The 25366-nt window shown below is 38.8% G+C and overlaps 1 protein-coding gene across 2 annotated transcripts in view; it reads left to right on the forward strand.

The window, feature by feature from the left end:
- Positions 1–25366, forward strand: part of EPHA6 (EPH receptor A6) — a 366464-nt gene that overhangs the window by 336852 nt on the left and 4246 nt on the right. For both annotated transcript variants that reach the window (XM_066340828.1, XM_066340827.1), the window contains 2 exons: positions 17854–18003; positions 23138–23331. In XM_066340828.1, the coding sequence (XP_066196925.1) occupies positions 17854–18003; positions 23138–23331 (344 nt within the window). The remainder of the gene's footprint in view (positions 1–17853; positions 18004–23137; positions 23332–25366) is intronic.

The following is a 25366-nucleotide window of genomic DNA, read 5'->3' on the forward strand; positions in this document are numbered from 1 at the left end:
ATGTCCATCAGCCTGGCACTGATTCCATTCTGTATCAATAAGCCTTGCACAATCATTGAAGTGTCACTTTTGTAGGATGCTTAATGTACTTAAACACATTTCTCTGAATTGATCACTGAACTTTTCATCAAATTATTCATGAAATTGTTGGCTTCGTGAAAGTACCTAATGTGAAGAGACTCTCTTCAGCCTTTTCTCTAACAAGGTAGAATAATTAATTCAAGTTGCCAAATAATGTGCTCAACAGCATCTTTAAGTAAATATTCTTGATATAAATTTTAATTTGGTCTTTGTTCCCTTGGTCTGATTTTTGATATAATTTTCTCAGAAACAGCTCTCTGACTAATCTTTTCCTAGGAAGTTTAGCATAGTTCATTACAGGAGTGAAGTAATTCAAATGTGTTTTAAAAGTAAACAGCTCCTGTGGTGGGGCTGTGGTTTGCTCAGGATGCTTTTCAAATGTGCAGATGCTGATTAGGGATGAAAGTGTGTTCCCAGGAGTTGAGAGAGAGCATGTGTGTATCTGTCTTGAGTAACAATGATTCAGTTGTATTGTCTAGATTTACTCAGTGAACATTTGGAGCTGTAAAAAGGGGAGGAAGTCAATAGAGCACCTTACAAATCATCCAGGGAAGTCAAAGATCCTTATTCCAGCATCTCTGATTAACACTGTGTAATTACACACATTTAATTCTGTTTTTTATTAATTTTGTGTGCTCAACCCTTTAGCCTTAAAAATTTGTTTTGTAGAATTTCCAGCTTAATATGTCATGTAAAAATATCCCTATAGCCAGCTCTTCTGGATAAGAATGGAAGCAGAAGTGCTTCCCTTGGCTCTAGGATCAGAGATAGGCAATAAATTGCCCAGTTAAACTGGGACTTTAGTCCATGAGCTAATTGAAATAACTCTTGGCTTTCTCTTGTACTTGCACTGGAGTAAGTCAATAGCATTTCTGCTCATGTTTTTGTAGTGAGTCTGGCCTTGTGGATTTGCCTGTCTGCTTCTCAAGATTTCATCTCTGCACCTTGTTCCTTTGTCCTCAAGACAGGCTGATGCTGGGTATTTCCACTAAAACAGGAAGGCATGCTTTATACCATATAAATGGATTATTTCTTGTAAGCAATAACTTCCCTGGACTAGGCCTTTTTTCTTTTTCTTTTTTTTCTTTTTTTTTTTTTCTTTTTTTTTTTTTTTTTTATCAGAAAGATTACAAAACTTCCTTGGATTCCTTTAGTGTCTTGATCAAATTCTCTGTTGTTTCTTTTTTCATGTTACAGCAATGTCACAATAAAAGCAAGTATAGAAAAAAGAGAGAAAATAGAAAGAAAGATACACCTAACATCTGTGACTAACAAAAGGACTATATTTCATTGCATAGTATTTCTTCCGAAATTTGCTCAGTTTATAGAATAAAAGGGGAAAGAACCCACACCACAATACACTGTAAATTATTCAATTAAATGGTGCACACTGTGTGTGCAGACTTTCTTTTCAGTCTTCTAAATGGGAGCTGCCAAAAGTTCATGAAACTGTCATGCTCATAAATTTTTTAGAAGATCTGCTACACTCTTCTCAAAAGAAATACACTGGAATCCATAGCTTCAGTAATTTGTTGTGGATTTAATATTTTTTTTCCAACTGCACACAGAACATTTGGCCTACATCAGAAGCAGAACCATAAGTAACATCTGCTTCTTAATTAGGAAGGAACAGTGAGGGGCTTCGTATATATATTTTTGGCAACTACTAACTCCACAGAATAGTAATATACCATTGCCATGTGTAGGTGACAGAATCATCTACGTGGTCATTTTGACATGCAGAAGATACTCGGTTTCATGGTTAAATATTTTCATTTCAGCAGAGCTTTAGGTGCCTGTTGGAAACTGAGGAGGAAAAGGCTTGTGAAGGACCGAGTCAGCCAGAACTTTGGGCAAAAAGCTGCAGATCTTGCCTGAAGGGTGGCCTTAGTCAGGGACTTTATGAATTGTGCCAGCCCTTTGTCATCTCTTGGAAGTTCTTCCTCTCCTCTTTGAGGTTTGGCTGCCAGATCATCACAAAGTTCTCAAGGGTGTTTCTTTCCTGCCACATCTGAGCAGAGTACCCTGAGCAGTCAGTGGCAGCCCAAGCAAAGGGGCCTCAGAAGTAAAGCTGGAGGAAACCTGGAGCCTCCCCCGTGGCTTTCACCTAAAAATCCAAAGAAAAACGAAAATATCCATCTTACAGCATTGCTGCCTTTTTCCTGTTCTAAAAAGACCTATTATTGCTCCATGAATGACATAACAAGTATTTCTGTTAGTCAGCTGTACATGATGGGATGTTCTTTGCTAATCTCTGCAGTAAAACAAATATCTAAAGCTCATACAAAATTTTAAGTGAAGATTGATGTGGCATGCCAAAGACTCATCCAAACAGACATGACTACCTCAGGCTCTGAAAGTCCTGTCCAGAAGGTCTGTTCCATTAAGAGAAATAGCAACATTGCATGCTTCAATTTGTGTGCAAATTTAATTACAGCAGACTCACAGGCTGGGCCCCACAAACTGCTGGCATCTCACTTGTCAGAATGGGTGATTTTACTCTGAGTTATCTTTGTTTAGGAAGCATCAGCTGCTGTAGTGATCATGGCTCTGAAACATTGGTGCTTTTTCCCAAAAAAACTCGTAAAAACATGTCTCTTAAAAATTCCCCATTAATGTGCTTGTTCAAAATAGAGTGAACCTTTTCCAGCTAGGCCTTAATTTTTTTCATGGAAGATTTGGCTGGGACATGCATTGATGAGGAACCTGCCTCTCTACACCCAGGATCTTACCCTAGCATTAGAGATATTGTATTTTGATCCATCTTTTGTGGGGAAAAAGCTATTTTTCATAGTTAATATGCACACAACTCTTGCTGCTGGCTGTGCAACACCAGTTTTATAGCCCATGTGACCAGCACCTCCCAGTGCTGTGTTCCTGCAGGTTTCACGGGCATCACACACTTCTCTTTGCAGTCACTGTGATGTTGCTGACATCTCCACGGACCGAGCTGTTCATTGCTCGTGAGCGAGTCCTTCACGTCGGCACATGTGGTGTTTTCTTTATGTCAGAGTCCTTCAAAATGCCAATTCCCAATTTTCTGTCTGACTAAGTTTTTATAGGCCAGCACAGCAGAAGTTGGTTAGACCCCGTGAGGATTCTGGGAGGGTTATTCATGCACTTCTGAGCCATCACAATCATCTCATTTCTACCCAGCTACTAAATGTAATTTCACAGTGTTTCCTGCTTCTAAGTGCTTCTACCTGCCTTGTTGTTTGTAAGAAAATATGCATCTTGTCACAACAGGGACAACCATAAACAAGTCTTCAAAGAAGAAAGTCTTGTGGGATGAGGCATGAAAATCACATGGATTTTCTTTCCCTTTTCCCTAATTTTGCCTTTTTTAGTTTTTGCTTCCTGCTTTGTGTCAGCTTGTCAAAAGTACAGAGTAGGTGAGGGGACTTAGCTGATCCTGCTGCTTACTTATCCAGGGTCATGACAGTGTGGATAAAGCAAACTAGGATATTTATCCTAGAAATGGACCAAATGCTGTGTGTTCATTGGAACATCTGTGAGTTTGGCTTGATGACAAGTCCCAGAGCAACACAAGAAACCCAACATTTTGCTCCTGCAGCTTAATAGTGCTGATGCATGTTTAATCAAATTAATGGTAAGAGGAATAAGATTTAATAGAAAAGGAAAAAAAAAAAAAAAAACCCCCCCCACACACACAAAAAAAACCAAAAACAAAAAAAAAAACACCACCAGCACAACTGAATTTCCATTATGAAAGTTTGCATGCAAGTTGAATAACAGAAAAAGAGAAATCATCAGCTTGCTTTCTGATCTTTTGAGCTAAACTGAATAAAGAATATAGAACAGATTGTGTGATCTTGGAGCTTGAATACCATTCTGCTGGTTTTGTAGTGTTTACAAAATCAGAGGTAAGAGATCAACACCACTGTACTTCAGGACATGCAACACAGGGTTGCACTGAAGAAAAGGTTTGATTTATTACAGTGAATATGATTTATTATTTAACAGCCTAGAGATTTGTATGTGTTTCTGTGGCTTAATAACTTCAGCAATATTTCTCCATTGCATGTGGAATATAATGCAGGACTGGTAAGCATTATAAAGATTGCTCTAAGGTGGAATTGTTAGAGGTAATACCTTTTTTTGTCACATAGTTTATCCTTTCCTGGTTAGGTACATACTGAGAATAATTGCGATTTTCCCATACCAAATTAGGGCTGGTTCTGCATTGCCTATAACTGTTTAATTCTTTAAAAATCTATGTGTGGGTTTTTTTACTGAAGTGAACACACTGCAGAGAGGAAGGTGTCCACATAAGCATTCATGGCAGTTGACCATTATTTTGTTCTACTTTTGTAAGTACAAAGTCTATCATAAGTCACATGTGAGATGAAGGCACAGCCCAGGAACCCAGCAACTGCATAAGCTGGAACTTTATTCCAGAGATTCTTGCTCTTCTGCCTTGCAGATTTACCCATATAAATCATTTACAGCCTGGTTTCAGTAACAACGAGCATCCAGAAATCCAGTTATTGCCAGTGAGAGTTGCTGATATTCAGAATATTTGATGGTCCTCAACTTCTCTCTCTGTTTTTCCCACTGTGAAATGGAGACAGGAGCTTCTTCAGAGGGTTGTCATGAGAGTAGTTAGATGGGAGCTGTAAAAGATGCTGAGGAACAAAATGGCTGAGCAGTGTTACTGCACCATTTTCATGTTTAATCATTTCAGCAAAATCACCTCTTGTTTTTGGAAATGCATATAAAATATGAAGCATGAAAAACAACTCTGCAGATTTGGTTACAGTGCTTGGAAAAGTCATTATTGGTCAGGTACCTCCAAAAAAACCTTTATAGCCTTTTAGGGAATTGTGAAGACAATTGAGCAACAATACAAAAACAAGATTGTTTATCTGACTCGAGGTTTTTGTATGGTGCATTTGCTGTGATTATCATGAATCTAAAGAAGGCAGTTGCAACACTGAGCATTTCAACCCTCAAATGCCAAAATAAACAAGATTATTTAAGTGTACTCATGCTTATTTTTGCTATACATTTTTAATGAAGCAGCAATTGCCTCTATTCCACTGCTGGAAATCTTATACAACTGAAAGGTTTTGAAGCACTAAAAAAGATCAAATGTGCAATAAAATGCCATGGCACTAGTCCATGGAAACACTATGTATATTGCAAAAAGCAATATACATGAAAAAAAAAACTGGTCCATTGCTTCTATTAACTCCTGTGATTGGGGACAGAGGGCATTACTCTGTTGTTTGTTTGGGGTTTTTTTTAATTAGGCTGAGTTATGCCAAAAGTGCAGTGTCATCTACCTTTCATTGGTTAGAAGAATACATGCTCCAGAGATATCGATGGTGTAGTCATGGGGACGGTCTCAGGGACTATTCCAGAAAGTGTGGAAGTTTAAGGATAGAGGACTGATCTGTATCTATTTCCCAGAGCGCATTCTTAAGGCTGTAATTAGTCAGTTCTCTGGAATAAATCAAGTAGTGTTCTGGAAGTTGCTGATAGGGGGATTGTGGCTTCTTTTCAGCATTGATTTTGGTGGTGTTAAATCACTGGACACTGAGTTTACCTGAAGGCTTTTCATCCTGGTACAGCTGTTTTACTGGGTGAAAGTATGATCGCCATCCCCTGGAAGATTCAAGTTCTTCCTTCAGTTCTTTCACTGGATTTTAACTGGTTGTTGGGAATTCCTGGGAATGATCACTAGGCTGCTCCAGGAATTTCCAGTCTACACCAAAACCAAGCAACTGAGGAATGCACTTGTTATAAAATATGCCCTACTTGGCTATGACTGTGAAAATAAGTATTGTCTTGATTAGCACTCTGGGTTGGTTTCTTTTCAAGTGATACGGATATGAGGATAAGGTTGAACTTCAGCACTTTGCACAAAAAACCTTAACAACAAGAAATGAAAACCATGCATTAGTATTCCACAACTTCATTGATATCAAAACCATTTGGCTTTAATTTCCTTAAGTATACAAGGTCATAATCCAGAAATCAAGTGGGAGCAAATGTTGTCAACTATCTAGAGACTGAGTAGAAAAATGCTTTTCCCTAAAATGTCATTAAGTTCTGCTGAATGTTTTTGATTTATTCTGCTTTCCCCAATGCCATTACCTGAAAGACTTGCAGGCACAGCTGTGCTAGAGCTGCCTCTTGCAACGCATTTGTTTGTTTGTCCACCAGAGATTTGGAAATCCATTTCCTGTCTGTATATTCATATATGCATATGTTCATTTTCCAGTATATAAATGTAACTCAGATGGTTGAAAAAGAAGAAGCTGTCACGTTTCATCTAAAACATGATGTTTTAGCACAAAAAGACGCTTCCTGTAGAAGTTGCACCCATATATTATGCAAGTTTCCACGTAGGCATGATTGCCATGCACCTGTGCCTAAATGCTGAAAATTATTAAAATGGCCATCTCTCAGCAAATTTGGGGGTTAAGAAACTTTGTCATTTGACAACCTAAGTCTGCTAAATTAATGCTTCTAAATTAAACATCATAATTTTTTAAATCCTTCCTTATTTTTCAAGATTCTGAGCTAGGTAATTTTTTTTTTTAAATAAGCACGCTGGGTTTTATTGGGGTTTTTTGTAGAGATACTCTAAAAGGTCAATTTTCAGCTGCTTTGATGAAGCTTTGTGGTGAACTTATGAAGGTAATGCAAGAGTTCCAACTGCTTAGAGGGTGTCACTGTAAAATAAACCACAGCTAGTCTATCACCAGTGGCAAGTTTGATGTCAGACAATAGTGACAGAAGCACAGAATGGTTTGTGTTGGAAGGGACCTTAAAGATCTTGTAGTTTCAAACTCCCCTGCCATGAGCAGGGACACCTTTCCAAGCCCTTTGTTCCAAGCCCCATCCAACCTGGCCTCAAGTACTCAAGTACTGCTTCATCAAAATGTTTCCTTCTGATGATGTCTTAGTATAATATATCATGGAAGTGACAACTAATATATTATATGATAAAGTAAAATATCCCCTGAGCAAGGTACAGGAATGATAAATTATGTTAATATGTTATTCCCATTATATTATCATCAGTCAGATGATGATTTAGTGTCCACCATCAGAAAAACTCAAAGTGTTATGCCATCTGGGGATTACAAGTTGTAAATTCAACTGATTATGGAACAAAAGTGCCACAATTTAAAAGCAGCCTAAACTGAAATATGTCATGATATAGGAAAAAGTACAAAAGTGTAGGAAGTGCAGTGCTAAGGAGTGTCACTGCTGTGAAGGCCAGAAGCAGATCCTCAGTGTCTGTAAGCCAACATTGCACCAGTATGAGCGCCAATACATGAAACTGCTGTGGCTGGAGCTGCCCTCACACTCATCAGTCAGGGCTTTGCTCTGCTGAGTTGCAGATGAGTGTGACATAGAAACCAGCTTGATGCTCAGTGCCCTTTACTCAGGCAGCTGGCAGAGATCTGGGTGAATGTGGGTGTCTGCAGGGAGGCTTCACCACATTCCTGTGCCAAACTATTCATCATCCAACAGATGGTTATCCTATTATTCAACCATTTGCGTACTGCCACACTGCAGTGATCTATGGACACTGCCACTGTCACTGCACCAAATAGAATCATCAGAGAAGCTTTGTTGTGAAGCAGCTCTTGCTTGGACTGAAAACTGCTTTTGTATGTTCATTTCTTTGGCATTTTTTTGGTGATACATTTCATCTGTGTTTGTGCAGTTACAATCTGACAACACTGTGTTGCACCTTCTGCTGGACTCCGTGATCCTTGTGTGTCCCTTGCTACTCAGAAAAATCTGGGAATCTGTGGGATACCTTCCAGGGGCAGAGAAGAGGAAAAAAAATATTTCATTTATTTATTTTAATGAAGCCCTGTGTCCTGCTGCTCCATTACAGATATCAGCTGCATTTTCATGCTACAGTTACCCTGGTTCTCAGGCTGCCTTCTGCACCCTCTGTAGCACAACTTCTGATCTGAGAATCTCCCCAGGCACCTTCACAACACCTCCTGCTTCTTGCTGCACTCTTCCACTTCCCTGGTAAAATTTAGATCCTTCCCATGCTCCTGTGACCTTATGCAATATCAAATTACTCATAAGCTTTCCACATCCCTACACCTCCCCAGTAGCCCAAATATTTGCCAGCTGGGCAACTTGTGTTGTGCCTGAAGTTGTGCAGCCTGATGGACCACTGGGGTGCTGCCTGGCCCAGAAGAACAGCAGCATCCTGAGCTCTTCCATCGGGAGAAATCCTGGGATCTCTCTGCTTTGCTTGGCACTGGTTTTCATTAAACACATGGGAAATAGGAAAGGGATGGTCTGCATATTTGTAGAGGCCCAGTGGTGCCTGAGATCTCTGCAGAGAACTGACAGACACAAGACAGTGAGAGACCTGCATTTCCTAAAGTGACAGCTAGAGAGCAGGTGACAGTGCCAAAAGGGACACTAGAGACCATGTTGAGGTGATTTGATCTAGCCTTGGATGTCTTTCCTGTCCTACCTTCCCACCATCCATGTTTTTTAAATTCCCAGTGGTTCCAAGCCCCCAGCCTGAGCTTGGCTGGCAGACAGATGTGCCAGGGGTGCAGCTGTGACTCCTGCACTTCTTTTTCTTGGAAAACCAGCAGGGTGGCACTGGGAGCATTTTGGCCAGTTATGGGAGAAATGGCTGTTACCATCCTCTCCTCTGCTGAGCCTCATTGCTCACCCTGCCCTTGGCCAGCCTTCCTTGTCTTTGTCCCTCTGTCCCCAGATAGGAAGGCAGGACACAGTTCTCAGTGTTTGACAGATCCCTGGTCCCTGTCATGCTTCTTGATCCATGGCCCTGGACTCAGCTGCTTCACCTTCATCAGTAGATGTTCTCCCATCTCCCTTTCAGTATATAAACCATATTTTTATGCAGCATGAGCTTATTTAGAAATGAAACTTGCATGATACCCAGCAGTCTGGGAAAATTTTTATTCATTTTTTTTCTCCTAAGTGAAATTATTTATTGCTGCTGAAAGATACGATACTAAAATCCTTACAAGATGGTGTTGTGTCTCTAAGGAGAAAACATAGGACCTTCACGTGCTCATCCAGGAGTCAGCCCCACTCTCTCAGGGCAATACTTTTACAGATTCTTCTCCTTAGTACCCAGTGCTTTCTCTTTTCCTAAAATTTACTAAGAGTAGAATTGTTTATTTCCTTTTGTCAAAAGGTTTGGTCACAAAAGATATCCCTAAACAAGGTAGAGACATATGAATGTAGTCATAGAATCAACAACAAAAAATGACTTGTGGATAGTTCAGATACCCATCTACAGTTATACTCTTTCACATCAAAGAACACCTCACTTAGGATGACTTCCTTTAAAATTAGCTTTTTAAATTTTTTTAACTTTCTTTTCCCCAAAAATGCTGTTGACATGTGCATCATTGACTTTTTTTCCAGTGACACTGTTAGCCGTATATTTCACCTGCAAACAAACTGAGATGATGGGAAGAGAATGGCCTAACTGAGACAGCTGCAGTGCTCATGAGCTCTGAAGCATGAATCCAGAAGTCAAACAAGCAGGAGATTCCAAGGAGGAATTCCAGGTTCCCTGTAGTAAGAAAGTGCACATGCTGACCACATGATGCATTGTCAGTTCAGGTTGTTGAGCTTTCAGCAGTCTGTGGCTCAAAGACTCCTTTGAATCAGAGGCAGGTCTTTGTGTGTAATACCCTTCACAAATATTTCTCCTGTAAGTTTACCTAGTTGCTTTTGAAAAGGTTTGAATTTTTAGAGTCTGTGACATCCTGTAGCAATATGTCTTAAAAAAAAAAATTGGTTTTGTTAATGTTTTTTTAATCTGCTGCTTACCACTTACGTTTGAAGTGCCTTGGATCTATTCTCTCCATCTGTTATCTGATCCATGATATTCAGGGGTTTATAGACCATTTTTACTTTCTTTTATTCTGTACCTTTGATCACCTATCCTGTCTGTTAGTTTCAATGTGTCCTTTTGGAATAAGGAATCAAGACTGATCAGTAAGCAATGTGCAGGAATATCCTAGGTTTCAACAGTGCTGTGCGTTCTTCTTTCCCTGATTATTTTTACAATTTCATTCCATTTTTCCCTTTACTCTGCTTTTGAGCAGGGGATTGATACTGTTATAGAGCCAACTCTGTGCTATATAACTACAAGATTTGTCTTGTACAGTTGTGTTATTTGTTATGTAAAGTTAGGATCATTTTATTCTGTGTGCATCACTACAACCCTGAATTTTGTGATGTTTTATCAGTTTGCAACTCAGTATCGTAAGAGTCTTTGGCAAATTTTAGTCATAAATCCTCATCATCTTTACTACCATGAATACCTTTGGATTTCTAGTACAGTTTTAGATGTTCCCAGTTCATTGTGTATTATAAATTCTACATACACTGCCAGCAGGACATGAGCATTGATCTCTGGGGGATGCCACTCTAGAAACTGACCTTTTCTTTCTGACTGTTTCCCATCATTTGACCAGCTACTTATCCATGAATTGACTGGATCTTAAATAACCAGTAAATTCCTTCAGGATAAAATGAGAAGTGACCTCACAAAAATGTGAGCAGAAAATGTAATCCATCAGTTACTCAGATATTAATTCTCCCCTGTACTTCTTGTTGCAGCTGAGATGAAAACTAAAGCAGTGATACTTGCAGAGTAGCTCAGCCTCATAATAATTCTGATCACCATCCATGTGTGGCACTGTAAATCTCAGAAGAAAAGCCTAATTTTTGTGCTGTTTCCAACTTGTTTCTGGAATAAAATTTGAAGAAGCCCTAGGTAAATAAAATCTCATATACCCCAGAGCAAGCTGTATGTATTTCAGGATCTGGGTTCCTACATTCTCACTAGAACAGTATCCCACAGAAAAGAATGTGAAATGTTTACTGGAGACAGTACTATAGCCTATATAGTGTTAATTTTACATTTAGATCCCTTTCAGTTTGTTCTCACTTTCCAAGTTCCCAGATGCTTCTGAGTTTTTACTGGCCACTTCAAATTGTGTGGCATGGAAGGAATTATGGCAGGGTTCAGAGTCAGGGCAGAGGAATGAATGATCTGGGCATTATGGCAGTGCAGAGAGAGGCCACTTGATTCCTGAAATTTGGGAGGTGTTTGCTGTGCACGTCAGCTGGATATGAGTGGGGAAATCAGAAGCTGGGAAATTCTTAATGATGGATAATAACATCCAGTGTTCAAGCAGTGCATGGAAATAGTTTATTTTTGATCAAATAATAAATACTTCATGAAGCCCTGGGCAAGGCAGGAGCATCATTTCAGAGATGAGCCTTCCTTGATGCTTTTAAGAAAAGATAGTGACTGGTAAGGTTTTGGTTTTTTTGTTGGTTTTTGGTGTTGTGGTGGTTTGTTTTTGTTTTTTGGGTTTTGTTTTGTTTTGTTTTTTGGGGTTTTTTTTTTGGGGGGGGTTTGGGTTTTTTTGTTGGGTTTGGGGGTTTCTTTGTTTGTTTTTTGGGGTTTTTTTAACTTAAATTACTTGAGTTTAGAGAAATAGTTCTGTTTGGTAACTCAGTTCTGCCGGAAGAATGGACCACGTAGCAAATTGCTTTGTTGCAGAGTTGTGCAACGTAAGGCATCCTTTAAATAAGCAGCTCAGAACAACAAAAAAAATTCCTTTTCACCTTTTCCGTTGACTTTGGTAGGACTCCCTGTGTAAGCAAAGTGGATGGGCTGGATGTGCAGATTGAAGGACTCTGGAGAAGTAACTCTTAAGAAATTGTTTACGGCTGTAATGTGAGCTGTGCTGACACAGCTGGCAGATAGCTTGAAACTGATGCTCTTGAAAAGAGAGAGATCTTTGCCAGAAATATTAGTTTCAAGGGAAAATCACATTTTTTCCTATCATTACTGTCAAATAGTGCTGTAGTTTCTAAACTGGATTTGGTAGAGATGCATGCTCCTGATATTTAATTTCAGAAGAGGAAAGCATTTCTCTGTGATCAAGAGCCAGACACACAATACTGTAAAATGCATTCTTAATCCTAAGGAAATGTGAAGTCCCTCTCTGTAAAACAGTATGAGACTCCTTGGCCCCTCCAGTCTCATCACCACCTTTCAGAAGACCAGTCTCAAAGAGGTTTTACAACATACTTGCGTTTATCTGTCTTTGTACACTTGATTGGTTCTCACCAGGGCTCTGAGGACACCACCAGTCCTCACGAACTTGCCTGCTCTTGGAATTCATTTAAAAACTAAAAAAATATTTTAAAACTAATATTTCTGGCCCAAAAATAATCTATTTTCATTGAGAACCTTGTAGATAAAGGCATCCTTTCTAACAAGAAAAGATGTACAATCCAGCTAGTTACACAAACAAGAGGCAATGGTATCAACCACCTGTATTTGGGAGATCTTTGTCACTGTATAAAATTTATTAAATTGTCCTATCAAGAAAATATGAAGGCAGGATAGATGTAGATGGTCAAAAATAATCACTGCCATTTCACTTATGTGGATTTTATCCACATTATTATGCATTTTTATCAGCCTTCTTACTATCTTTCAGCCCAAGGTAGGATCAGTGCCTCAGAGCAGGCAAGGGGCTGCTGAAAGGCTTTGTTTCAAAGGAAATGAATGCTGCCACTCCTGAGGAGAATCTCCACTGTATTAGAGAGGGTTTCTGTTTTCATAATTCTTTGAATTTTAGCAAAATCCTTTAGTATTTTAATTCTTAGATTTTTGAGCTAAAAGGTGACAGGTTAGGATATTGCTGGAGATGTACATATATGTGCAGCACTACTCAATTCATCCATCTCATGGCCTTTAGAAAGACAAAATGACAGGATGGTGTGGAATATTTTGGAGAAGTACCTTCATACACCTCCGCTGGTTAATCTGAAGTCTTTCTGATCATCTGTGGACAGACATTCTGTGTTGTCTGCTTTCATTCTGCCAATATCTTCAGTGTTGATTTCTTCCATCCATCAAGAGCTTTCCCTCCTCTGGAAGACACAAATAGATGTGCAGTGTAGGGGTTAACAGCCACTAAAATTAACATATTCTCAAAGCCATAAATAACTTGTTCTGAAAATTTGAATAGCTAACTTAAGGGGCGAAATCAAGTTCCACATATTTAACTTCAGCATTGTTAATCAGGACATTTGAAAGAAAATTAATATTTTCCCAGCAAATTAAAAAGCAAATTCAGTCTTTTTGAAAATCAGGGGGGCTTATTCATTTCAATTCTGAGGGAAATGAGACTGGTAGAACTAACTGGAATTGGGCATAATGAGCACAAATTCTGAAATGCTTTTGCAGAGCAGTTTTGTTATCTTGCCATGTAGTTTCTCTGATATTTCAAGTGACACTTTTCAATAGGCACAACAGAAGACTGTTGATAGTACTGAATAGTTCTAAATTATGATTTGAGGATGTTAAATTCTGACTACTTGTAGCATTGCACATGAAAAATTTGAGCATCAAATAAAAGCATCACTAGTACATTGGCAGAAGGTTTTTGTACAGAATGATGAATTAGGTCCAATATTTAAAACTAATCTCTTTCATTACTTGTGTCTTTCAGTCTGAAGTTTTTTCTTTTTCCCCTGTTTCTGTCATTGGGCTAAAGGAAAAGACAGGTACTCATGTCTTGGAAAGTGATTGCATGATTCAGTGACATGGCACATGAAGGAGCAGTAAGTGACAGGGATTCCTGTGCCAGATCAGACTCGTGGTGCACACAGCTCAGCACCTCTTCTCCCAGAACGAGACAGTTCTAGACACCTGTGCATCTGGGTCTGATGGGTTTGCACCTCAGCATTTAGGAGAACTGCAGCCAGCGCTGTGCCAGTTCCTCTGAAGTGTCTGTCCTTCCAGGAAAATACAGAACAGGCATTTTTCACACCTCTGTGAGCCTGATGCACTCACTGGGTTTGCTGCTGTCTCTGCACAGGCAGTAGGAGCTCACACACACCTCACCTTCAGTTTTGTACCTTAGGCTCCCAGTGCCACCACTCCTCACTTTAATCAGCTGCCAGGACATGCCAAAAGTTCTGGGCATGTAAAAGGCTTCCTCCTTTGTTTATTCACATCACACATTTTGAGCTTGCTGATGCATCCTGACCTTTTTTTTCGTACAGTACTGGGCTGTAGCTGCCAGCTACATTGTTCTGCAGGAGTTTGGAAATATGGTGAGATTTTTAATTAAAGGAACTGTTAATGCCTCCTGGTTTTAAAGAGATGTCTAACATGTAGACTAGAAAAAAAATCAAACTGGAGAAAGTAAAAATGCAGCTGTGGCTGCACAAGACATTTTGGTGATGTGAGCTCAGAGATGGCACTTTGTGAAGATTGTCTCTCTTTCATGCATGGCCTGAGGTAAAGAATGAGGTGTTCTGCACCACGGAGTTCCAGTCCTGCCTTTAAATGTGTGGCTGTTGCTAGTTCTGCAGGGAAAGCCAGCGTGTGTGTAGGTGCAGCTGAGGGGGTAAATTTCATTTCAAGGGCTCATCTCTGAACAGTTCTACAAGCTAAGCAATGTGAGCCTAATATTATAATTCCAAGGGGACTCCTATGCTGCATGGTAAAATTGCTTATTAAATTACAATCACGAAAAAAATCAGGAGATAGGCACTGTTCAGCTGGCAGCATACAGGGAAAAAAGGCTGAATTCTAATTATTTGAACTGTGGAGTTAGTGTTATTTCACTGCGTGAAAATAAAATTAGGTTATCACTGATATCATTATTAATGTATGAGATAAAGCAAAAAAAACAATTTGTTTCCTAACACCCATTTTGCCCCTCCTCCCCAGCCCCCCCCTCATTTCCCAAAAGCAGAAAGAATAACCTAAAGGCAAAAAGGGTGCCTTTCTAATGCAGGAAGCTCTGACAGATCTCATTGCTATAGCAGCAGAATGTAAATGATTTATAAATTATCTTAATTTGAAGGTGAGGCATTGTGTAAACAGTAAGTATAACATTTATTATTTCCCTAGTTAGATCAACTAGGCATATATTAAAAAGGCATATCCAATGTCAGTAACACTGTTTATTATTTCAATCAGAAATGGGAAATATATTTTCAGCCACTCTAAACTTTATGTGTTCTTTTTATTATGCATGAGCAGCTATTACTACTGTTCACTTATACATGTTCCTTAAGGTACTCATATTGCAATCTCCACCTTTTGAATGGCTTCCAAATAAATAAAACAACTTTTTTGCTTAAAAATATATTCTGCAACCATAATTATGTATTGAAATTCACATTTTCATGAATATAACAACTTCATACATGAGATAAATCCATTGTAAAAATTTTAAAGGTTTTTAGAGTCAGCACAAAAGTGTTTTATTTTACAACTGTGAACATATCTTATGCCCTTGAACATGAACTGCCTTGAATTTTGTTAAGATTCTGTTCTTCATTCTCATTTTCACACTCAATGAGCCGCTACTGTTTCAGTCCAAAAGGGATCAGTCAGTGAAGCTCAGTCATGAAAGTAGTTATAGAGTCTGGTCAGATTCTTTAAAACTCATTTTTATTTAGCCAGGAGTCACAAATCTAGATGCAAATGCTGCTCAAGATGTGCCCTCTCTTTTGAGTATAATTTGGGAATACAAAATCAAATTTAAGAAAAAAGATAGTTTTCCTGGTATGTGATCTATACTATGTTAATATATACATTAAAAGTAAAATCTCTAAATCTCCAAATGCCTTTGATTCACATATACAGATTTGTGTTTTACCTTCAAATAGATATTTAATTATTAACATAAGAATTTCCTTAAAAATTAAAAATTAATAAATTACTATTAAAACTCTGCAAAACAGGAATTTGAAGATGGAATTACCTGAGTTTAGTGATAAAATCTTTAGAAATAGAGAACTAAACCTGATCCAGTAAAAAGGACAAGGCCCATAACTCTGTGATGTGAAGAGATACTTCTGAAATATTCTTTGCAGGTAGACCCTAAAATTTTCAGTTTCTCAGAAATCCTTTTGGTTGAACATCCCAACATGAGGTGCACATTTGTGGCACTGAATGGCTGATTTTTCCACTACCTCAGGAAGGCAGGCCTCGCATATTCCATGAAAAGACCACTGAAACCAGACTGTGAGATCAAACACCAAGTGCTCTTACCCAATTTCTTTAGAAAGTATAAACTAGATATTTCCTGGAGAAGAGACAAGAAATCATCTTGGCCTATACAACTCTCTTTTGTTCCCGTTTCCTCATTCAGATACCCAAAAACCATTTTTAATTGCTTCTTAAGTGGAGCAGCTGTACCAGGAGGGGACCAAGAGCATCACACACTGCAGTGCTGGTGAGGGCAGGTGGCAGCAGGTGAGGCACAAAGTGTTCTGCATCTCTGCCAGATGAGTGATCTGACTACGAGGAAAAATAAAAGGCAGAGAGTGGAGGTACCTGGGCAAAAATACAAAAAATACCTTATCAGTCCTTAAATCATCACACGTGAGGAAGCAAAGGCTTTGGAAAAGCAGCTGCAAAAAATGTAAAAAAAATGTCAAAAGGACATCTTGGCCACTGTCACACAACATAAATGTTAGTCATGCATTTTCCATCTGCAAGGAGAGCTTGGCACATCCCCGCAGACACAGAGCCTGGATTTTGAACAATTTATTGGTAGAACAAACAGCTTCTCAACTAGTCAAAGTCAGGCCTCAACAACTCTCGGACAATTTTTTATACATTCAAAGCAAATTAACAGAGATTTACATACTTGTTTTTAAATGTGGCCTCTCTTCATTGCCAAATGGTTGTTCTAGATCATTTCCTCTTTTGTTTCAGTCAGAAATGCAATTATAACACTGAGCAGAATCTATTACTGCTTGTTGAAAGCAACTAGTGCTAAATGAGCTCAGCTCTACTGACTGCCTCCTTCTACCATCTAGTGGCACCTTCACTGTACTGCTTTTCTGTCTCCAAAGAGTTCACTGAGAATGATAATAAATGTACACTCTTGAAAAGAAAAAAAATATACTTTTGAAATGAGCAGCATACCTAGAGAAGAAATACCATTGGTTTTTGTTTCCTGAGATGGAAAAGTAGTTTTCACACAGAAACTATTTATGAGAGAATAGAAGGGATTTCGTGGTGTAAAGTAGTAATGTCAGAGAAAAATTCTGCATCCTGTGGTCATGTAAACAGTAAGTTAGGTTTGTTGACTGATTTCTGATTTATTTTTGATGGGACTGCTTAGTTTTTAAGTCGTAGGCTGCAGAATGACACTGTCGAATATCCTGAGGAAATGCCTATTTAGAAGCACACTTGGTTTGTTTTCTACCTGGATATTTAAAGGGCACAACAAAAATTAAAATATATCCTCAAATGGAATGCTTTGTACAGAACACCTTCAGTTTCTTTCCTGATTATACAATTTTATAATGAGCTTTCAGAGTTCCATTTTGCAATAGATGTTTCTGTTTCATTTACGGAAAAGGCTTAAATGTCAATAAACTAGGAATTTAGGGCTTGAGATGTTTTCAATCAAAATGCATGTTCTGATTATTTATATGACTGAACAAACATTAATCATCTCAAATGCTTTCTGCTCTTTGAACTAGATTGTTTTCACAGAGTGCAGGTATTGGTGAATTAGACTACATATGAAATCAGGGTTTTTTTCAAATTCCATAAAAAAAGCATATTTCTTCCTTTCCACTTTCAGCAAATTGACAAGGGAAATTGATGGAAGTCAGAACGTTGAATCCAGAGGTTTGGGATTTTTTTCCTTTTCTTTTAAAAGTGTGTTATTCTGTATCCTAATCAAGTTTTCCACCTGTTTGCAGGGTGGGAAGATCCCCATCAGGTGGACAGCTCCTGAAGCCATCGCTTACCGCAAGTTCTCCTCAGCCAGCGACGCCTGGAGCTACGGAATTGTCATGTGGGAGGTGATGTCCTACGGAGAGAGGCCCTACTGGGAGATGTCCAACCAGGATGTGAGTACTGCCCAGGATCCATCTGCATCTTTTTCAAATGTGCTTTAAAAGTTATTGCCACTCCCTGCCCTCCTTTGCTGTCTCATTCTCTTTCTAGGCTTGAATCTAAAAAAAAAAAAAAAAAAAAAAAAAAAAATTCTTCTAGTGTAATTGAAAGTTTATTCTAGAAAAAGAAATATGGGAAAGGGGAAACAGTAGGGTTTTTTTCTCTACCACAATTTAAATGTTCACAAATTCTCTTGTTTGATGGATCCCTGTGACAGCTCAAACTGGTACACTCAGTCTTCACACTACTAGCCATCAAGCTCTGTGTCAAAATGTGGAATACCAGCCAAGCCACCTTAACCTCTCTCATATATGTGCCTAGAATATTCCTATGTTGATTCTGAGGAATTGACAAGACTTTCCCAGATGGCTGTTTTTACATTGTTGCTAAGTTATTCAGCTCTTCAAGTCTGGTTGCTTGTTAAGGCTGATCGGTCATTTGGGGATAAGTATCTGAGAGCTTTTAATTTAAAAAAATAACTTCACTGTTTCATGAAGAAAAGGAAAAAAACAACCAAACCTTTTAGAAACAAACAAACAAAAAAAAAGACTCTCACAAACCTCTCCCTTTAGAATATATTAAATAATCAGCTACAGCAAGAAGACAGCAATGTTTAATTATTCCTACATCCAAAATAAAAGTTAATACAAAATGATGCTGCAGGCCCTAATGATGCCAATTGCTGGGAGCTTTCGCTGCAGTTCAGCAGCTCCCAGGACAAAGGACTCCTCCTACCCACAGGATTTCAGTGCCAGAATGTGAATAGTGAGCACCTGTGACCTTCTGCATAGGTTTAGTGACTTCAAGTGTCATTGGGAAATTTCAAGTTATTAGACATAATGTAAAGCTTATTTTACTGGATATTGGAATGATTCTTTTGGTGCAATAAATTGCCCTGAATTCACATGAGCTTATTTTGCAGAAATAATAGGACTTTCAAAGGTCCATGGTACTGTACAGATGGCAGGGAAAACAACAGAGTGCACTAAACAGATTCATAAGACACAGGATGCAAACAACAGTTCATAAGGTCTTGCCTGGGTATAGTCAGAGGTTCTGCTACACCAAAATATCTGCTAGCATTACCATTAAAACAATTACTGAGTTTGGATCATAATAAAATTCTTCTCTAGATAGCAATTAATATATTTCCTGAATTGGGTGGGTTTTGGTAGATCACCAAAAGTTTTCCAAGTATAAACTCTGCAGAACTGGGTTTGGTTTGTGGGTCTGGGGGCTTTTTTTCCCGTTCCATCTTGCCAATGGCTTTTCCCATTCCATCTTTGGCTTAGGAAATGAACTCACTTTTTTAGACCATGGCTAAGTAAGTGATGAACGCAGCTGATGAGAGAAGTTTTGAACTGGTACCTGCCACCTAAATATACCCAGTTTGGTGTTCAGAGACTTCAGCTGCTCACAGCTATCCAGAATGACTCAACACCTGTGCAAATCTAGCATCCTCTATTTATATTCCCCAGGAAGGATTTGGAAGCTGAACTTAAGGAAACCGAGTTGCGAAATGCTTCTCATAAAATTAATACTGTACATGACATAATGCAGAGGCTTAAAAATGTTGCTAAGTTTGAGAAATGCTCTTGTTTAAGTAAATAACCATTTTGTTATTGTGGTAAGTCACTTCCAAACTGTGTTGGTGCTGATTAATGCACTTCTTAGATGTGTGGCAGGCACCAGAGGTGTCCATTAATTAGGGCTGCTGCACAGTCTGTCGTGTCTTATTGCTTAATTAATAAACATTAGCCAAGATATTGAACTTTCCAAGGAAACTAGTGTACTGATGAACAGATTGTGCTAAGAATCTGGCTTGCTAATGCTCATGTGAGGGGAGGAAGATTTATATTCCATGCATTTGGTTTGTAGAACAGCTGTGAGTGAAGTCTACTGGGACACCTGTTAGAGGCCACCGTATAAATTAATGCATGTTGCAGTGCTGCAGTATTCAAAAAGAAGGAAAAACAAATGAAAAGAATATTTAATGGGTTGTAATTGGTATGCAAGGAAACTACTGTAACAAACAGATAAAACTCCTTACACTCCTAAAAGTTTCTTGTAATACTGGAAAAACTCAGCTTATCCTAATATAGTTCTTTCAACTCACAGATATCAAAACACTTGGCAGGCGCCTGGGATTGGCTCTGTACCATGAGGCAGGAGCAGCTGCCTCTCCCTCCTGGTAGATTTTTCAGATGTCAGGAGGACACAGGGACAAGTCCCTCAGGACTCTCCTCTGTCTCAGTCTCATTTAAAAAGCTGTCAGTTAACTTTTGAAAGCAAGAATCTCTGTTGCTATTAATAATGAAACTATCAGGAAGATTACAGCTTCATTTTCAGATGGCATTTTTGCCAATTATTTTGAAATTGAACATGTATAATTTTTGTGTAGAAGTCCATAAAATACTGTTCAGGCAATCATAACCAATATTTCATATTAACTCTGTTAAATATTCAAACTTCACAGCTATGTCTAACATCAAACAAGCTGTTGCTGTATCCTTCCTGTAGATGCAGATTTCATGATTAATGTGGTGCTTTTTCAGCCTTAAACTGACAGGGGAAAAAGGCATTTGAGAGGAGTTAACATGTAAAATCTTAACATGTTTTATAATACACAATTTTGTATTACTAAGAACAACTTAATATTTTTTCCCTTTTGGGTACATGGATATCTGATTTCTCTGAACAGGGAGAGGTGGGTGCTCTGCACGTGGCAAGAGCAAGAGCTAAAATACGTATATAAATAAATCAGGAACTAAAATGCTCTAATTCTTCCTTTGAGACTTGATTCCCATTGCAGTATTAGACACTTATCACATCTTTACTCTTGCTTCTTAGACTCTAAAAATAATACTTGCCTCACAAGGGATACTAATGAGGCAATATTTCCAGTTTATTTTTATAATGTGCTGGTATTAATGAGAAATTATAATTATCCCAGTACCAGCTGGCATTTTTCTTCATACTGAAATGTTCCTTTTGAACAAGAGAGGAAACAAAATGCACTGTGACTTCATTTTCAGAGATATGTTAAAGTAAAGTGTGGAAGAGAAAATACATCTGGAAAATTATGGTTGCTTTTAGGTTTTTCCTGAATAAATTAATTCAGCAAAACCTCATCAGCCCTCTATTGTTGTGTTGAGCAAATGCTATATGTCTCTGAAAAGTAGAACAGCTTTCCTCTTGCCTTCAAAACAAAATACATTTCATAAATTCCACATTTGCAACAAGCACATTTAAATGCAAAAATTTTGGTACCTGCATTTCTGGGCTGCTAAGGATGGCCTCTTCAGCGGCCAGTACCAACTAAGCTCTGCCCCTCTCTGTCAGGAGTGTTTTATGAACCTACTTCTGACAAACTGCTTGAGATATATTCATAATAAAGGTAAAAATAAGTGTGAATAAAATTCCATGCACACGGTTGAGTTTTGCCCATCCCGAGTCTGCGGCGGCATTTTCATCACTGGGGGGGAAGGTTCTGAAGGAAATATTTCTCTGGCATCGTGATGGTGACATTTTTTCCTGTAACAGCACCATGTACATTACAGGACCAAGTCACCTGTGTTTATAAAACATGGACAAGCAGCTCTGAGCAGCTACAAAATCCTCGTTACATTTCCTGCCATGCCATCAAGGGGAGCTCAGGTCCTAGCACAGCTTCATTACTCTTATTTTATTTACATAATGCCTGCAGCGTACGCATTAGGCATTGCTGAGCAGAGCCAGCATTAATTCAGAATTCAAATAGAGAACAGGGATATATTCCAGGATAATAAGATTGAATATATTGAAGGCAGAGCTGGTGCTGTAAAACATTGATTTGCTGTAAACAGTTTAATGTAACCCCTTCCAGCTGCATTAATATGTCTGCTTCATGTACATACATCTGTGTGCAAATGATGAATGTCCCCTTGCAGCACAGTGGGTATCAATGCAGCAGGTATGTTCCTCCTAAGTGCACTGTGGGGTTATAAATATTGTGTGCGATCATTTGTACATTAGAAAACATTTAGCATTGGCTGGATTTTTCTGTGGTGTGGTTATGCATTATTATGCATGTGTGGTAAGGCTGGTCTTTATCCTAGCTTCATTTTTGATCTGCCACTGACTAGTTTTGCATTCCTTTTTACACAAAAAAAAAATCCTGACTGTGTAATTTGTAACACCATCCCCACTGCTATCACCACTTAGTGCAGAACCTCCTGACCTTTGCTTGTGTTTTTTAAATCTTACATGGGATGAATCCATTTAACCTGATACGAATCCATGAAGCTTTCCATGGACCTTACCTACTATTTTTAACTCCCATCAAGCCAGGCTGCTACTCTTCTTTTCAAACAATATTTTTTACTACCCATGTTACTAAAAATAAGCTTTCCTTCAACTCCAATCAACTGTAATTTTTCATACCTGTGGCAGCAGACCTGTTTGTTTCTGAATCCTTACCAAACATATTTTCTGTATCTGCTGAATCTGAAGGTCTCACTGACTTTAGGGTAACACCATAATGTTATTACTTTTGTTTAGTCATAAACATCTCAGACATCCGGGTTTCTGAGGGAGAATGCAAAATAACATTGCTGTGACTTGGCGTGGGAGACACTGCCAGAATTAATCATACTGTAAGGATCAGCAGAAACATGTGAATACCAAGTAAATTTGTCAGGTGCCACACTGTGTCTTTGTGGTGCTTGATTGTACTGGGGTATTGCTACACACAAGCACTGTGTCAGAATGCAAATATTAGAGCACGGTGGGATGCAGTGGCCATACCAGGTGAGTTTGTGACCCCCTGAAGTGGATGAAAATGATGTGGTATTGGTGAGTTCTTTATTCCCCTCCTGCTTTCTTAGCTGTTTGAAGAAGATGATCAGTGACCCTAAAAAAGTTCCTACTGTGTTTCATATTCCTACAAAATACTTCCTGTCTCCTCTGGTCACTCCCCTGCCAGTCCTGATTGCCCAAGTGAAGCCTCAGCAATGCATAAAGTGATAATTTATCATCCCTGGTTCCTAATTGTCAGTGTCCCACCGTCCTTTCAGCATTTCATGCCTGGTACCTATTATATTTCTGTAGGTCATACTGTCCATTGAAGAGGGCTACAGGCTTCCAGCGCCCATGGGCTGCCCAGCTTCTCTTCACCAGCTCATGCTGCACTGCTGGCAGAAGGAGAGGAACCACCGTCCCAAATTCAGCGACATTGTCAGCTTCCTGGACAAGCTGATCCGCAACCCCAGCACCCTTCATACCCTAGTGGAGGATGTACTGGTGTAAGACTCTTTTTGGTACCTTTTGGTTCTTTCATAAGACATTGTGGCTGTCATTACATGGTTTAAGGCATTAGGTAGGGGTGGGAGAACCACAAAGTTCTGGGTTCATAAAGTTATGCAGGTTCAAATAATTTTAAGCTCTTTTTAAGGTTTGCCTTATTGTTAATACATTGTTGTACAAAGAGGTTTTTTTCTGAAGCCATGCAGATTATATTAGGATTTTTATTTTTGTCTGAACTCTGTGCACTATCTATGCTTGATCTTTGTGAATCTCTTTGTTCTTTGTGTGTGTGTGTTTGTCCTATGTGCTTGTAATTTCTTTTGTACTTTGTAAATTTTTTTCCTCCATTCAACAGCCTGTCTCTCCATCTGACAGTGCTCAAGCAATTTCTGAACTGCCTTGGAGTAATATCATGCAGAAAGTAGCTGTGTCTTAGCTTGCTAAATCTATATTTGTCTGCAGCAGAATGGCAGCAGTGACCAAACAAGAGATCATGCTGTTAGCACCCCACAACAAATTCTTGTTGGCCAGGGTTTTTGGTGGTTTTCTTTTTTCATTAAGAATATTTTAGAAATGAATACAGCCACAGGATAAGCAAGGCTGCAGTAGAAGAATTTGTCAGTATTTGTAGGCTTATTGATCCAAGCTATCCTTGCGTAATCAGCTGAAATCAGCTGAGTCCAGGTGGCCTCACTCTCTGTCACTAAGAGTCACCTTAAGATAAAAGTGCTTTCATGGAGATCTCCATGGGCTTGTAAGGCGTTCTCCAACCCTCAGTGAGGCTTGCTGAGAACCTTTAAATGTTTTTGAGAAGGGCTGAACAGCAAGGCAAAATTGGGTCTGATACCTTGCTGTGGGAAAGGCTGAATGGAGAAGTTGGTAGGAAAACCTGGAGTGAGGGCTACAGCCATTTCATCAACACAGACTAGGAAGATTCGTGGGATCAAATATCCATTCCTTACAGTTAGCATTCTCTATGTTTATATGGATGGAAATATATACATGACTTGCTATTTGTACCTGGATCACTTCATTTAGCATCAGAGTAATGTATTTTTGTCTCTTACTTTAAATCATAACATAGGGTCTAAAAAAACCTTAGGCTTTATTGAAGTATGATTGACTTCACCTGCCTGGGAAAGGTTTTTCCATTCGAGGATGCTTGGTGCAGTTGTTGGGTAACTTTCTTCTATAGAACCATAGAGTAATTCAGATGGGAAGGGACCGTGGTAGGTCTTTAATTACAGTTTGGACGTAACAGTGTTCTCCTGTCCTTCAGCTTCTCCCTCTGTCATTTTGATAATATGAAAGAAAATCACTGTACTTACTGTATTTGAATATGTGTGGGTGAAACTTGGTACACTAAGACATGAGGTTGTGTTGCTTCCTACATTATGCATTAAGTGGAGTTCCAGAAGTAAATGTTGGCTGGCTTTTGCTGTCTAAATTTTCATTTTTAATAAATCATGTCTTTCTCCTAAAGACTATCATAAAGCTTTTACAAACAGCAGTGTGCATTTTTGGCATTTTGTTCACATGGTTTCTCTACACAAAATACACAAAGCCAGTGGAAGTTGTGAGCCCTTCCAAGTGTGGCACACAACAGAAAACTGGAAGATCAGTGCCCCAAAACTGCAAATTTTTTTTACCCCCCCCTCTTTCTGTTTCAGTTGTGATAATACTAGGGGAAAGAACTCAAAAAGAAATGTGACTAAATTAGCTCCTTCAGTTTTATTTGCTACGCTATGTAATTCTGTATAAAAGCAAAGATACCATGTTCTATTCTTTTTGCCTTTTTAGGGTGTTTTAGCTTTTGAGTACTGTAATCAAAGTGTTCCTGTAGCATAATGGTATCACAAAGAGGAGCCATCTGGAGTGGGGTGATTTTAGATAAATGTAAAAATCATCTCATGGTGGTTTAATTTTTTTAATTCCATCTTATGCTAAAATTTAGTTGTTGTCTGCATTGACTGCTGTATCAATGAATTATCATAATCCTGAACGTGTCAATCTGCAAGGAAACCTTCTGTGGAA

This window comes from Sylvia atricapilla, chromosome 2, assembly GCF_009819655.1.
Source record: "Sylvia atricapilla isolate bSylAtr1 chromosome 2, bSylAtr1.pri, whole genome shotgun sequence".
NCBI lineage: Eukaryota > Metazoa > Chordata > Aves > Passeriformes > Sylviidae > Sylvia > Sylvia atricapilla.